We start from the raw sequence: 14,762 nt of genomic DNA, 5'->3' as shown, positions 1-14,762 counted from the left end.
TCGATCCCGGCCCTCGCCGTTGTCCACCCCTGAACCGTTGACACCATCCACCACCCACATCCCTCTTCGTACACAGGTTCGTTCCCTTCACGATGCGCGGCACGCTGCACACATCACACTATCTCCTCCTCTGCACTCTCTTCTTCGAACTCGGTCAGCACCATCACAACCCATTCTGTCGTCTCTTATCCACCTCTTTGTAGCACAACGTCCCACACCGACGAGATCCCACCCAAGGTCATCGGTTGCACTAGCCGGCATCTAGCCGTAAAAAGAGTATGTCTAGTTCCCCACCACCTGCGATCTCCCACCAACAATCTCGACACGAGCGGAGACTTATAACGAACTTCACAGTCCTTCCATCTCAGGATCCAAGGTCCGGACACGGCTGCCAAAAGCCTTGCTTCACTTCATGTTTGTTCCGGCTCCCGGTCCCGCCGCCGTTTCACGATTTAAGGATGATTTAAGCGTATTGGAGGTTGGGTAAAGGAAGAATGGCCATGTTCATGTCAGGGCGTGATTAATAGGGAAGGGGTGATTCTAGGCTCCTTGTACGTATGGAGGGGATGAGTTTGGGGTTGATATACCATGAGTGGGAGGGGGCATGTCTCAAGCGTTGGAATGTGGGTTGATGTTGCGGGTGTGGACATGCTTGGTTGGTTGGGATGGATATATGGTTGGTTTGGAGTTGTTTGAACGAGGGAGAAAGGTCAATGAAAGGTGGTTCGATGTTGGCAAGATCGTGATTTGGTTTTGTGATTTGGAATGTTGTGGTAGGGGAAATCGAATGGATGTGGATGTCCCCGAAACCACTGGAAGACGGTATAATAAGTGTTGTGCATGTTTCCCGATGCAATTCACCATAGGTATCTCCCGTCTTGCTTTGGAGGTGATCCCACACATGTGACATATCGCTATCCGTGTCTATTCTGCACCCATCCTTACACGCTGATCGTCCTAAACACGCTAAACTCCTCGCCCGTAGCCACCAGCACGCCCGGTATTTGCGGATGCCAGTGCACTTCCTTGGCCTGGTTCTGGTAGTGCACGAACAGCAGCTGCGGCGGTACATCCTGGACGCCCGCCGTGTCTTTACTCTCTTCATCATCCAACTCGACCGCCAGATCCCACAACGTCACCGTGTTGTCGCCCGCCGACACCGCCACAATACTGTCATCCGTAGGGTGCCACTCAATGCTGGTGATCTGCTCCTGGTGGAAATTGAAGCTTGCAACCGGGCTCGGCCTCTGCAGCGCCGACGCGGCATTCCCGCCCGCGCTCGGCTTCCACTGTCGCAGATCCCACACGCCCCACACACCGGCATCGTCGCCCGATGCCAGTAGATGTGTCGTCTGCCGCGACCACGACATGACGTTCACGTCCACGTTGCTGACCTGCATGGAGAGCGCGGGCTTGCGGGCCTTGCTGCGCACGTCCCACACCCGGATGGTGCCGTCGCTGGACGCCGACGCGAACACGGACGCCTCCGAGGGGCTCCATTGGATCTCCTCCACGCTGGACGTGTGGCCCTGGAAGGGGCGTGTGTCGGTCACGAAACCGCCGCCGTCGGTCCGTGTGGTGGCGTAAATCAGGCCGTCGTTGTCGCCGGTCAGGAGCTTGCCTGCGGGGTGGAGCGGCGACCAGTCCACGGCATATCCCTCCGACTTGTGGGCGCGAATCGTGCTGATGGGTTTGTTTTGTTGGGGAGTGATGACGGTACCCGGGGTATCGAAGGAGGCAAGGTGGGGAGTGATGTCGTGAATCAAGACGTTGGTCGATTCGGTCATCGTTGCGGTAAGTGTGGTGGGGGGTTTCGATGCGTCTTGGAATGGGGTGTGGTGAGCTCGTATCCGGTTCGTCGTGGTGTTGAGAGGAATGCTTTTGTGTTCGAGAATGGGGTCAGCATCCTCGTCTTCGTCTTCGTCATCGCTCGACTCGTCCCCGTCGGCGCCCTGCATTTTGCTGAGACCGCTGAACTTCATGACCATGATGGAGTTGTCGCTGGCCTTTGCGCTGTCGGCCTGAGTTCCGGACACGGTGTACATGGTCGCGGGGTACACGCTGCGGTTGTCGCCTAGGCCATCGCGTATGATGTCGAATGAGAGGCATGGCCACGGGGTGCTCAGGTTATGTAACATCCGGTATGTCGTCGGGTCGGGAGAGAGAGTCTGGCCAGGCTCGAGTTTTGTTCTGCCGACAATGAAGGTCCCGGGGGCTGCAGGGTCGACGTCCATTGCCTCCTCAGCTTCCCGCTCGGCATCTGGCCGACCATCGACACCAGCCTCGATGATCTCGTCCTCGCTCTCGAATTCATCCTCGAATTCGTCCTCGAACTCGCCCATGTCGGCGGGCTTGTCGTCGACATCCATGGCGTCCGGCCTCCCTCCGGCCTTTAGAGGGCCCGCGCTCTCTTCGTCGGCGGTGCGTTTTGCCATTGTGTTGTCTCTTTGACCAGTCAAGGTTGCGCCTATGGCTCTCTCGCCGATTCAGTCGCAAATTCAAGTCAAAATCTGTGGACTCTGGACTTTTTCAGTGGGGTCGCCTTATCACCCCTCACCTGCGGGGCTTATCGCTCGTCCCACTCACGCAAAGCCAAGACAGCTAAAAGCTGCATCCCTAACCCTCAATCTGACAGCCACGGTTGAGTTTTGAATCGGCCTTCTTGTTGGCCAGACTGTGCGACTCTCCTGCAGGCTTGCGATTGAACCTTGCCATATTATCTGTCCCACCAAATAGTCCAATCCAACTCACGGGATATCTTGACCGGATTCCCGTTGGCATATTAGTACATATATATATTGATTCCATTCCTAATCATGCGTGTTTCCTAAGCCGTTTTTTCCCCCTCCAAATTTGTCATTCTCGTTTTCCTATCTCGGAACAAAGTTAAGGGTGCCTCTCCCTTGCATCGACATGCGGATTCCTTGCCTCCGTTTAGTGCACGCATGCCACTACAATTCCCCACGGCCTCGTCGAGGCTACAACCCCTGACTGTCATCAAGCGCTATTACCGGCAAGTTAAACGTCACCAACTGAGGGTAAACGGGCTCATATTGATGTTTGTTTCATACTACATACGGAGTATGCTTGCCTCCTTTTCACAGCTTTCCGGTCAGCTTAAATCCAGGAACTCGCTTGAATCATGCCCCCATTTGTTTCCTGCAACAGCGGGCCCTCGGAAACATGGTTCCGATGGCAAATCGGGATATGATTCGCAGCACCCGCCACCTGGAACAAGCCAAGCGGCCACGCTCGCTTCAGCTTGGCATCTGGATGACACCCCATGCATTCATGAACCGCATGCGGCATCTGAACAGTGTGTTGGCTTTGGATGAGCTTTGCTGCGACGCGAAGACCTTCCTATTCCCCCGGCCGCATTCACACGCAACCCCAGTTGCAAGCCGGAAAACAATCTCTATGGGCCATGGGGAGGCGACTTACCAGTAGCCCGGGCTTTTTAGCTCGACCGCGTGGTGTGCTGCTCACCGTTTGTCTGATCAGCCTCGCCACCATCTGGTTATGTCGGCTTCCCAAGATGTGCCTATATGGTGAATCATCCCAACGAGACCCCAGCATCAGCCCGCCCGCATACCAGAGTGTCGACCTCTCCAAAGCGGACGCGCCATTTATCAGCTGGCCGTTGGAGCGAGTGTGCAAGGAGAGCACCAGATGGACCCCAGGGATCGTGTTTGTCTGCGATAATAACTCAGGCGGCATTGGCAATATCCGCAATTACATCCTCACATGCTTCCGCTACGCCATTGATGCGGGGGCAACAGGAATCGTGCTTCCCCAGATCAGAACACGCTCAGAGAAGGACCTCGCAAACCTCATGCTAGAGTACCAGGGATTCGACTACTTCTTTGACGAGGACCATTTCCGTCAAAGCCTCAAAACCGCTTGCCCTCAAATTACGCTTTACGACTCAACGGATGACATTCCACACGCTCCAGTACCTTACCGGGCCGAAAAGATCACCCCCCGTAACTTTGGCAAGCGGGGAGGTTGTGACAAGCGGGAGCTTAACAAACACACCGGTCGTTTCGACAAACAGTTCTGGGAGTTCATCAAGAACACAACCGAGCAATTCAAGCTACCACCCCCGACCTTCCAAACCCCCCGCATCATCCGCTTCACCTGGGGCGTCCAATGGGACTGGCCCGTCTTCCGCGACGGCCCGGAGTTCGTCGCCAGCTACGGGGGCCTTCTCCGATTCCGCAAGGACATCCTCGCCCTCGGCTACCGCGTCGTGACCTACATGCGGCAGTTCTCGGACGACCACGCCGGGCACCGCGCTTTTGCGGGGCTTCACCTCCGCACCGAGAGCGATGCGCTGAGCCGGTGGCCCAAGTTCGACGAGCAGAGCGGGGCCTACCTAAAGCAGGCCGGCGGCATGGACTTCAAGGCGGCCTATCTGGCGACGGGCAACAAGACCGAGGCTCGGAAACTGACCACGGCGGCGGCGGAACAGTACGGCATGGCTGTCGTCACGAAGCATGAGTTGTTGAGGGAGCACCCTTCTGATTTGGCCGCGCTGGAGGCGCTGACTTGGGACCAGCAGGCGCTGATTGACTTTATTGTCTTGCTGGAGTGTGACTATTTCTTAGGGGTCAGTCCCAGCTCGTTTAGTATGAATGTGGCTGGGAAACGACATCTCAAGGCTGAGGGGTTGTACACACGGCCGTGGAGGATCGGTGGGGATGGAGATGGCCGGAGCTGGCTCATTGGAAGCTACGAGAATTACTGGGAGGACTGGCTGTTTATGTTTGAGTCCTTGTGGCCATGATCCAGTCGTCCGTTCTTTTGGGGTAATGTACTTTTTGAATGGGACGGTCGAGATCACTCGCTACCTACCTCTACCCAGTTATAATTAAACACGTCTTTAACGAATTGTATGCGTGTATCGATCTCCTTGTTAATCCCGCTAGTTTTGGATGACGCTTTCGTATTTCCAATCCCAGTCCTATCCCCGCCGCCCGGCAATGGCCTTGACAAGAAATGAGTGGTACCGCTGTGTTGCCAGCGGAAGTGCTGCCTCATTCAGTCTCCGAATATGTAGCTCGGGGACGCTACTTGGCGTCTGCGAATGGCGGAATCGAACCTTTCAGGACGGGCCGTGAGGCTTTGGTAACAATCCATGCAGTACATCCCACTGAAAGAGTTGGCGTACCGAAGACTTTTTTAAGTTCCCGTCGCAGTTTTCAATTTACATCGGAAGCAAAACTGGCAGAAGGTCCGGCCGTCAGCCAAGATAATCAAATCCTCGTCGATCTTGTGGCAACAAGCAATGCAACGATGTCTGCAATCACTGCAGATGAGTGATCCATCGTTCCTCAAGAGGTACGGGTTCATGCCCTCATCAAACAGAACGCGGCACCTGATACATCGAAAACAACGGAAATGCCAACAGCTCCCGGCTAGTCTCTGTTAGCTTAATAATAACAGTCGTGGGGAACTAATGTGACTCACCAAACCCGTAAGCTGAACCTCCCTCGAGTATCTGTACCCAGAACTATGTTAACAACTGGGACTACAAGTATTGAAAGTTACCCTTGTTCACTCACCCGACCGCAACCCTTAAAGAATATTTCGTCTAACAACCGGTCTGTTAGAATGGAAACTCCAGCTTCGCGGAGAGGCGCAACGGAAGGACTTTGCAGAGTATTTCCTTTGAGACGTTAACAATTCCACTGGCGCTGCAGAAAGTCCGGCGCGACTATCGGTAGTTTTAGAGCTTGTTGAATTTGTCGACTCTAAGTTATCATCGTCGTCTGTGACGAACCTACTCCAGGACCCCGTCCTGTTAGGGTTCAGCTTCGATCGAAGGTAATCTTGCAAAGGGTGCTTAGGTTCGGTGCAGCCAAAGGGTGCACAACAAAGACTTGTCTCAACAGTAGGCTTCACGAGCTTGTAGCGAACTGTAGTTGTGATTGCTAACTGGAGAACTCCCAGAGCTCTCCAGAACGAGTGACTACATAGTAACTGGATCACTCACCTCATCGTGATCCTTCTTCCTTGGGATCATGACCCTCCTAGTGATCCTCCCCAGGTGGGCTCACTTGGCTCACGCTGAGCCTGGTGATCCCATTACTTGGGATCACTTTGCCAAGAGTGATCCTCCCCTTATTGGTTCCTTAACGATTGGCTGGGGCGCTCCCCGTGCAGACCGCTGACCCTACATGTGGCCATAACCGTGATCGAAGCAAGGACGCACACCCGACTCCCAAATGCCCCAGGCCAAGTCTACCGCGATGAGGCTGGCAATGGAAAGACAACGAGCGACAAGAGTTCTACCTGTAGGCGTGGGCAAGTTCTCAAAGGCCATGGACGCAGCACTACCAGGCAAGCACACGCGCCATCTCTATGACAAGCTGAAGCGAAGGGAGGCCTGCGTATTGGCGCAGCTCCGAACCGGAATGGCGAGACTGAACGGCTTTTTGAGCAGGATCGGGGCGGTCGAGTCAGACCTTTGTGCCTGTGGACAAGCGAGGGAATCAGTGGAACACTTTCTTTTCCGATGCGTGAGATGGACAGCCCTGAGGGAAGACATGCTGCAATGCACAGTGGCAAGACGAGGAAGCCTCTCGTTCTATCTGGGAGGGAAAGCGCCATCGGATACAAGGCATTGGTCACCAGATATGAAGGCAGTCCGGGCGACGATCAAATACGCAATGGCAACAGGAAGGCTGGAGCTGAATGAGGAGGAGAGTCTAGACCAGTCACAGTAGAAGAAGCCGACACTCAACACCACGAGCCTCAACCACGAGCCTTAACCAGCAGGTCCCGCTTTAGCCGCTGAAGATAGGACGCTGAACACTTGGAGAAAGTAGCCTCCAAGTTGATCTGCTAACAACAACCAAGGCAAGAGGTAAATGGTGCAGCGAGAAAGAGGGAAGAAGTAGGGGGCTTGTACGAGTTAAAGGCAAACCGATTTGATCCGGATGTAGTTAGCGTGCTAAGGCCCTATAGACCCAGCGCCTCCGGGCGAAATAAATTCCATCCATCCATCCATCCACAGTTTTGGAAGGCAGTTCTTCCTCAACTGCGTCGATACCTAATTAAAGTAGCCTTTGATCGAAACTGTAGCATGCCACTCCTGATAATCACCCTGTGCTTCCATGTGGGCTTCTAGGACCGCAACCTTGAGCTTGTTGCTGACGCAGTACCGGCTGCTCACTGTAAGTCCCATGCAACTTCTTTGATAGGTAAGATAACCTTAAGATATTCTCTCACTCTGTGGCATCATATGTTGATGGACACAGTCACGATACCGGGGTAGTTTGGTCAAATTGGAGACTTGGAAATATCAGTTTCAAACTACCTAGCCTAGGAACTAAACATTTCACCCACACATTCGACTTTGCATTCTGTACCATGTACCAACTACGCACGTGAAGCCCAGGTATAGACATGGAAGTGCCGAGGCCCTCATAGTCTTAGGTTGAACCGCTGGACACGAAACCGCCTGGCTTGCCCGATGTAGCCCCTTCGAGCAGAGTGTAACGCTCCGCCGACGCACGATCGTCAAAGCGGGCGGCGCGATGGTAGGCGGCCACCTCGATGAACGCGTTCTCGTCAGGGACCTCAACGTCCGTACCACCCGACTACCCCTTGAGTTAGCTCTGGTTCCATTCAAACATAGTTGACGCTAGCGATGGGAGGTGGGAGGGAAATAGTGACGCACCGTCGTGACATTCCAATGCAGGAAGTGGCCCAAATAGTCATCCACGGTGCCCTTCTCGAGGCTGGGCAGGGGCAGGATCCCTTCAGGGGCATTACCAAGTTCGGGTGCGAGGTGTGGATCTATTTGGGCGCGGGCGAGCAAGGCAGTGGTGAGCGGGATCTGGGCGCGGCAGAGCGTGCGGCCCTGCTCGGCCTGGGTCTCGCACTTGCCGCACCCTCTACCGCTGGCACGGGCGCCAAAGACGGGGTTGCTGAAGGTGTAGACGAAGCCGACGTGCTGGGGGTTCTTGTGCGGCGGGACGGGCTGGCCGGTGACGGGATCCCGGTAGTTTTCGTATCGCGTCTTGTCGCCGACGAAGAGGTAGATGGTGTACGGGATGCCGTCAAAGGCGAAACTGAGTTTTGCTGAGTCATGATGTGTTCGAAGAAGACGGGGGAAGGCAAGAAAGGGGAAAAAGAGAAATAAGGGGAAGAGGGAGGAAAGGTACAAGAAGGAGTGGGGAGAGAGGAAAAGAAGGCAGAAAAGAGTGATCAGCATAACGGAAAGATAAATGGCTATGTGATATACACGGAAGATGAGAGAGAAATACCGGTCGTAGGTGATGTTGACAATGATGTCCCATTTCACCGATTCATGAAGAGTGGGCGACGCCGGGGGTTGATACAAGGACCTCAGCTGGTTTTGGATGTCCGCTGTGTATTTGGCGTAATCAAACTTCCCATCTTCGCCCTTGTATTTGTCGAGCCAGGGCTGCAGCTCAGGGTAGGAATACCCCAGCGTTGTCCAATGCCTAATGTCGTTTGAGGTAAAACACTCCCCCCTTGCATTCTTGTGGAATGGTGCAAGGGCCGTTTGGGGCGTGTCGACGTCTTGCTGCGCGATGGTCCATGTTCCATCATCGTGGTAGGGCGGATCCAGGTTATCGAACCAATTGTTTTCGTTCTCTTCGTTGAGAGCTTGCCAGAGGGCAAACTGTCTGTCAACGTTGCAGTGATGCATGAAGAAAATGGGGTCAAACCCGGCCACAGGAACCTCCGCCATGTGCCCCGTATGTTCGCCAAACCCGCCAGTCCAGTTGTGGATGTTGTTATGGATGAATTCCAAGTTCAGATAGGATGCGGGGTCTGAAAGAGAATTATCCTTTTTCACCCCGGCAAGCCTGGTGGTGGCGAACTGCGCAAACGACTTGATGTACTCTGGTTGGTAAAGCCGGTAGACCATGTCAGCGAGTGGTACGCCGTCGGCGTCTGAATTGTACCACGGGGCCGTTTGGAGAGCTTCCGCAACAAGGGCGTTGTTGACGGTACCATCCACCCAGTTGCTGTTGATTTCTCCCTGCTGGGGTACAAAGTCCGCCCAACGGGACGAGCTTCTGGATTTGGAGAACTAGGCGCGTGTCAGCTTTTAGAAACAAAGCAGGTCGCGAAGAGGGCTTCACGGGAGTAGTGCGGAATCGGCCGGTTTCGGTCTTCGCTTGTATGTCATTGATGCCATATGAACCCATCGGCGCCGTGCCGGGAATGGTGAACTTGTACATGGGATTGTCGATCGTAACGGTTAGAGAGGCGGCGCCTTTCTGGTAATCGAGGACGTCCACCTTCGGATACTTGACGATGACGGGAACGTCGTAGATGAGCTTCGTGGATCCCGGATCCGTGCTGTCCTCTGGCCGAGCCTTCTTCAACGCCCAATCCCAAAACGGCAACCGCCACGTTGCCGCAGCATTCTCCCACTGCTGTTGAGCAGCCTCGTCTGGGATCTTTGGGATGATCTCCGTGGTCATGATCTCATACAAGGCTTGCTGTATGCGTGGATATCGTCAGCAAAGGGGTGTCAGGAGGTGACAGAGACTTACCTCGTAGAGAAGCATGTATGGACGATGCCAGGACGGGAACAGGATACTGTTATGGGTGCAGTAGCCCGCACCGCCTGCCGCGGCGGTGTATTCTTCCTCATCCCATGGCTGATAGGGGTATCCGTGAATGCCAGCAACCTGGAAAAAGGAGAGCTTCTGTGTCGGGTCTTTCTCCTCGAACAGCTTAAGAGCCCAGAGGAACAAGCTGTTCTGGATCAAGTGCTCGTGGGTCTTGCCTGGGTACCAGCTGTCTAACTCGAGGCGAAGGGGGACCTGCTCACCGATGATACCTGCCTTGATGCCCGTCAGGACGTAGAAGTCGTTGCTTTTGGGTGCCATCCTGAAATCGCACCGGCCAAATTCCCACTGGTGACGGAGGAAAGGTGAAGGAATCTTGGTGTGATTTTGGGTTTGTCTAGGAGATTCTAAAGCTTATGTATACGCCTCTCTCCCTTGTTTTTGAGGGATCAGCAACGCTTTTCCTCCAAACAATCAAGGCTGCATAAAACAATAATAGAGCCACAGCTGCAGCTGGCCCGATGCATCGTCGCTGCAAGCCTATGACACCAATGCACTGTCTGATCTCGAGGTCGAACTTTCTGTAACCCAACTTATCCACCCCGAAACTGCCGCGCGAAGCCCAAAGTTGTGAATGGCTGTCATTGACTTGATGGTGTAATGATTGGCGTGATCCCCAGCTGCAAGTGAGAGACATGCCACTGCGGGAGCGGGGGAGCGGTTCGGTGCGGGCGGACCCAGTTGTCTCAACGAATACCAACATCAAAACACACGGTGTGGGTGGATGCTTGATACCTAAACGGTCGTTGTGCGGCAGAAGAGGCGAGCTGAAAAGGCCCGCCAAGCGCACCATTTTGTGATGAATGACAACAACATGACATAACATTGGAGAGTTGAGTTTGGAAACATGACGCCGCGGCATCTTCAGAAACCCGGCAATTACAAGCCCGGCATGGGGCAGATCGACATCCATGGTTAATCTGCAAAGCCTGTTGGCAACCAATCCTCGTGAGGTCGTTTGCCTCAAGTGCAGACCCAAGGGGAAGAAAGGAGGCGTGCCTCTAGGTACTTATGTACTGTACGCCCAACCGAAGGCTTCGCTGAGAGCCCTCTAGGACAGGTATTAGATTGAAATTCAGGCATAGGAAGCTTTTGTGGGTGGGTAGTACAACGATTAATCTAAATGGCTATGCCGTATGTAGCGAGCTGCAGTGACCACTGTAGCTGCAAAGGAGCACAAATGCGTCTTCGTGCATTGATACTCTGCCATCGATTCACTATTGTTGGCCCTGAGAAATGATCGGCTCGAGGAAAGCAAGCATGTCATCCAATACCTGCTGAGCATGTGTCAAGTACAGCCCTGCATTCGAGGTTAGTGGACCATTGGAAGCAACCTGGTACAGATCCGGTCGGATACTCACCATGTCCTGCGTTTTTGTAGATCTTGAACTGAGACCACGGCAAAATATTGTGGATCAAAACAGAGCTTGAGTCGATTGGTGTGCCGGAGTCGGCATCGCCATGGAGTATCAGAACCGCCAACTTCTCCTTCTCATCGGCAGCACCGGCCGCGGCCCACTGTTTGAGCTCCTCAATCATGGGTCTCTGCAACACCACCGCCGTTCGCTCGATGGCGACGGGATCGGCTTGGTGGATGAGCCTCTCAAAGAATTGCATCATCTCCTGGCTGACCTGATTACCCAAGTCGGGCCGGAAGAGCCCCGGAATCGCCTGGGCGATGAAGTCCTTGGCAGTGGGCCCCCGCAAGCCCTGGATGAGCCCATCCCAGACCTCGGCGCTCGGGGCATCGGGGCACTCCTCGCAGCTCGCCGGGTAGGGCATATTGGGGCCCATCCACACGAACCCCTTGCAGTGTTCGCGCAAGAACGGGCTGGCGGCGCGGGCGAGGACACTTTCGACGCTGCCCATGCTGGCGGCCACGAAAACGAAGGGCCCCGGGTTGGGTCTCATGACGTGCTCGAGAAGGGCAGCGGCGTCTTGCACGAAGGTCTCGAAGACCACCTCGCCCGTCCTCGGCGTGGTCCAGTCGCTGTTGCCGAACCCTCGGCGGTCCGGGGCGATGACGGGGAAGCGGTGCGTTTCGACCAGCGGGACGATCAGCTGGTCGAACATGCGCGAGGACATGGGCCACCCGTGGAGGAAGACCAACGTTAGCGGCTGCCGTGCGGTGGTTGTTGCAGGCCTGTGGGGGGATGAAGAGGGGATGTAGTAACGGTAGAAGAGGCTGGCGCCATCGGTATCGGTTCGGAAGATACCCATGGTGGTCGTGTATTTGGGATTGACTCTTGAGTGAGTTTGTTCTGTGTTGACACTGCTGAGAAGAAGTGGCTTCTGTAGTTCTCTCTGAGGTACAAGGGCCTTACCTTTTGTAGACGGTCAGATTCGTCTCATGACGCTCGCGTCGCTCGTATAAAAAAAACACTTTGATATGACACATCGACGATCCTCGCCAAGCCATCCCCTCCTACTCATTTTGGTCTCACATTTCGTGAGCCTAACCGCTATTAGGCTACGGATACAATGTTATCCCGTGTCTGACTCGGATTTTCACGGAGCTAAAACCGTGCACTAGCTGTTCTCTTGTCAGGTACGTTCAAAGGCCGCGAGAAGACGAAAATGATACGGAAGGAACCCAAAATACCACGCAAGACCAGGGCTAGGAGTGGCATGGGTCAACCAGCAAAATAAACCGAGTCGAAATAATAATTAATCAGAAATCAAGAGAAAATAAAAAGTAAAAGGAAAACAACTAAGCAGAAGAAAAGGAAGAAACAAACGAAGAAAGAAAAAAAAAACCGAGTAAATTAGAAAAGGGGAAGAAGGATAGTTGGGAGGGGTGGGCGGGAACCGAAGAATAGAAACCAAGGAGAAATGCAAAACTCTGAATCGTCCGGTCTTGCACCTTTACTACCCTCAGAGGTTTATTGGCCGGATGGCTTGCGAAGGAATCCGGCAATGGCTTGTAGGAGGCGGCGGTTAGAATAGGATACTGTCACGGCACCAAGCCTGACCTGCTTGGGTCACGTGGGCAGCACGTGCCCACGCGACCTGGATCCACACGAGCAGCCGTATTTCCTCTCCGTTGGCGTCCCCTTGCGAGAGCTTCCTCTCTCCTCATCGCACAACTCAGTCATTAGCCAGAACCTGACCCTGTCCCGTGACTCCCCTGACCACGCCCCGTGACAGATACTGCAATGCCGGCCACAGGTCAATGCTGCCGAAGATAGTGATAACGAGGAAGTGTAAACAAAATTTGCGGTGTTTGTAGGCGCGATTGCGATGTATTATTTACCTTAAGGTAGTTTCAGTTCTATCTAGGTACTTATTAAATCTCCAGGTTCACCTAGAGAGGGAAGGGGATGTGTGGATATCTACACCCCTCATTTCTCCCTTTTTCCTTCCAAAGTTACCCGCCCGAGGCAACCTCCTTTCTCGGGTGTAGTAGCAATTTGCCTTTCTGCCATCGCTTTGACTTCTTTTTGACAATCAGATTCGGACTTGCACCTCTCCCGGAGCCAGCCCCGGGCAGGCCGGACAAGTGGGTCTCAAACAGCCGGCCCCACATGCGGCCCGGCTGCTTCGAGGCTCGTCGTTGAATTTGTGATTATCAAAATATAAGCTGGGACCAGCGACAGGAGAGGCGTTAACACGAAATTGGCTCGAGGTCAATGTATGCATTGTAATCATGCTAAAAGAAGCCTCATTCCCCGAGAACTCGGTTGTATGGTACAGTTTTAGGATAGTGATCCCCGCATCCCCGGGCCGGGTCACGGGTGTGATTGGCCCCGATTCGGGCCAGCGCCGGGCATCACCCGAAACGACCAACCCTTGAGGGACTCCCTGATGAATTCCAAGGGCGGTGGTACAAAGCATTTGGAGTTATTATGGAACCTCCTGGTTGTCGATCGGATTGTGTTGCTTGGCCCGGTCCGCACCTTGGTAACCAGGGGCGCGTCCCCGCGGCCGCTCAAAGGCTTGTTTCAGTGGAGCAATAAGGTAGACCACCGAAACCGCTATCTCCATTGGGCAAAACTTGCCGTGTACTCGTCAACAGAGACAACTATAAGATTGCCACGATATCCGCCTCAAGGTTCGCTACCCCACATTCGACAGCATTTACCCCAGTCATCCCGAGTCATTCACCAAATATTGAACAAGACCATAAACCAAACCAACGCCGTCAAACAAAGACGCTAAACTCAGCCATCAAACATCAAAAATGAAGTACACCATCGCCCTCTACTCCCTCCTCGCCGTCGCCTCGGCAGCCAGCCTGGCCAACAGGACCCCCGAGTCCGTGGATATCGTTGCCCGCCACCAGTCCCACTCCCACATGGGGGGGCATGGCAAGAACCGAACTGAAGACGAGCCCGGCCTCGAGAAGAGGAGGCGCCGCTGCCGCACAAGGTGCCCTGCCCGCGTGAACACCACGTCGGATGCTACCGCACTCCTGAACTTGAACGTGGGTGTCTTGGTTGCGGGCGTAGCAGGGGCTGGGGTTGGTGCCGTCTTCCTTTATTAGTTGGATATGGGCCAGTGTGCTCGATGCAGTGTTTCCGTCTTCTTCGGGCCGCAGGGAGCTGTTGGATTCGCCATATGAATCAAATTCTTTCTCCCGATCTTTCCGCCTGAGTTGTCGTTTCCAACAGGAGCAACCATATTGGAAAGGTGCTATGCAACACCTAGAATTGGAGGACACTGCTTGTGTGTTTTATTTCTGTTTTCTTTCTTTTTTTTTGTGTGTTTTAGCTTGATATTGGAAGCGGGTAGGACTTGGCAGTCTAGCAGGGTTCTCATGGCAAAGAACATTGGTTTTGTACTTTGTGTAGCAGTCGCAACCACGGCGCCGCGTACTTTGATATCAAGGAGGATTTTGAATTTATGATTATGTTCACTTAGCTTTGATCCATGATGCAAGAATCCCCATTGTGTGATAAGAGTTAGAGATAGTCCGTGTCAGGCCGCCCCACTTTGCTCTGCAAATATGTAGTCTGTGCGCTCTGCGCGACAACTATATTGCAGTGCAGGCTGAGGCGCCTTGCCCCTTTGACAGACAACTCTTTCTTCTAGTTAACTACCTTTTTTCTACTATTTGCAATTAGATGCAGTGTCCCGCATCAATCCAATTCTATACTATTAGCAACGTTGGGAACGGTAACAGCTACATTGCCTCCAAGAGCTAGT

At 53.8% G+C, this 14,762-nt stretch overlaps 6 protein-coding genes across 6 annotated transcripts; 3 read left to right on the top strand and 3 right to left on the bottom strand.

Moving 5' to 3' along the window:
• Positions 1 to 941: 941 nt before the first annotated feature.
• On the bottom strand, positions 942 to 2,435 carry CHGG_05431 (uncharacterized protein; the record flags this gene model as incomplete). The annotated part of the gene is made up of 1 exon (XM_001221525.1): positions 942 to 2,435. One exon carries the CDS (start codon positions 2,433 to 2,435, stop codon positions 942 to 944), a length of 1,494 nt encoding a protein of 497 aa, XP_001221526.1.
• A 748-nt stretch (positions 2,436 to 3,183) lies between these two features.
• CHGG_05430 (uncharacterized protein) lies at positions 3,184 to 4,786 on the top strand (the record flags this gene model as incomplete). The annotated part of the gene is made up of 2 exons (XM_001221524.1): positions 3,184 to 3,316; positions 3,711 to 4,786. The coding sequence occupies 2 exons, from the start codon at positions 3,184 to 3,186 to the stop codon at positions 4,784 to 4,786; spliced, it is 1,209 nt and encodes a 402-aa protein (XP_001221525.1).
• A 1,441-nt stretch (positions 4,787 to 6,227) lies between these two features.
• On the top strand, positions 6,228 to 6,728 carry CHGG_05429 (uncharacterized protein; the record flags this gene model as incomplete). Its single annotated transcript, XM_001221523.1, has 1 exon — positions 6,228 to 6,728. One exon carries the CDS (start codon positions 6,228 to 6,230, stop codon positions 6,726 to 6,728), a length of 501 nt encoding a protein of 166 aa, XP_001221524.1.
• A 326-nt stretch (positions 6,729 to 7,054) lies between these two features.
• Positions 7,055 to 9,878, bottom strand: CHGG_05428 (uncharacterized protein; the record flags this gene model as incomplete). The annotated part of the gene is made up of 6 exons (XM_001221522.1): positions 7,055 to 7,176; positions 7,520 to 7,604; positions 7,685 to 8,078; positions 8,274 to 9,070; positions 9,123 to 9,485; positions 9,540 to 9,878. 6 exons carry the CDS (start codon positions 9,876 to 9,878, stop codon positions 7,055 to 7,057), a joined length of 2,100 nt encoding a protein of 699 aa, XP_001221523.1.
• Positions 9,879 to 10,834: 956 nt separating this feature from the next.
• CHGG_05427 (uncharacterized protein) lies at positions 10,835 to 11,837 on the bottom strand (the record flags this gene model as incomplete). The annotated part of the gene is made up of 2 exons (XM_001221521.1): positions 10,835 to 10,917; positions 10,979 to 11,837. The coding sequence occupies 2 exons, from the start codon at positions 11,835 to 11,837 to the stop codon at positions 10,835 to 10,837; spliced, it is 942 nt and encodes a 313-aa protein (XP_001221522.1).
• A 1,960-nt stretch (positions 11,838 to 13,797) lies between these two features.
• Positions 13,798 to 14,100, top strand: CHGG_05426 (uncharacterized protein; the record flags this gene model as incomplete). The annotated part of the gene is made up of 1 exon (XM_001221520.1): positions 13,798 to 14,100. One exon carries the CDS (start codon positions 13,798 to 13,800, stop codon positions 14,098 to 14,100), a length of 303 nt encoding a protein of 100 aa, XP_001221521.1.
• Between the last annotated feature and the right edge of the window lie 662 nt (positions 14,101 to 14,762).

This window comes from Chaetomium globosum, genomic scaffold (genome assembly GCF_000143365.1).
Source record: "Chaetomium globosum CBS 148.51 scaffold_3 genomic scaffold, whole genome shotgun sequence".
Lineage (NCBI taxonomy): Eukaryota > Fungi > Ascomycota > Sordariomycetes > Sordariales > Chaetomiaceae > Chaetomium > Chaetomium globosum.
Note: the sequence above shows the minus strand (reverse complement) of the source record. Positions and strands in the feature narration are given on the sequence as shown.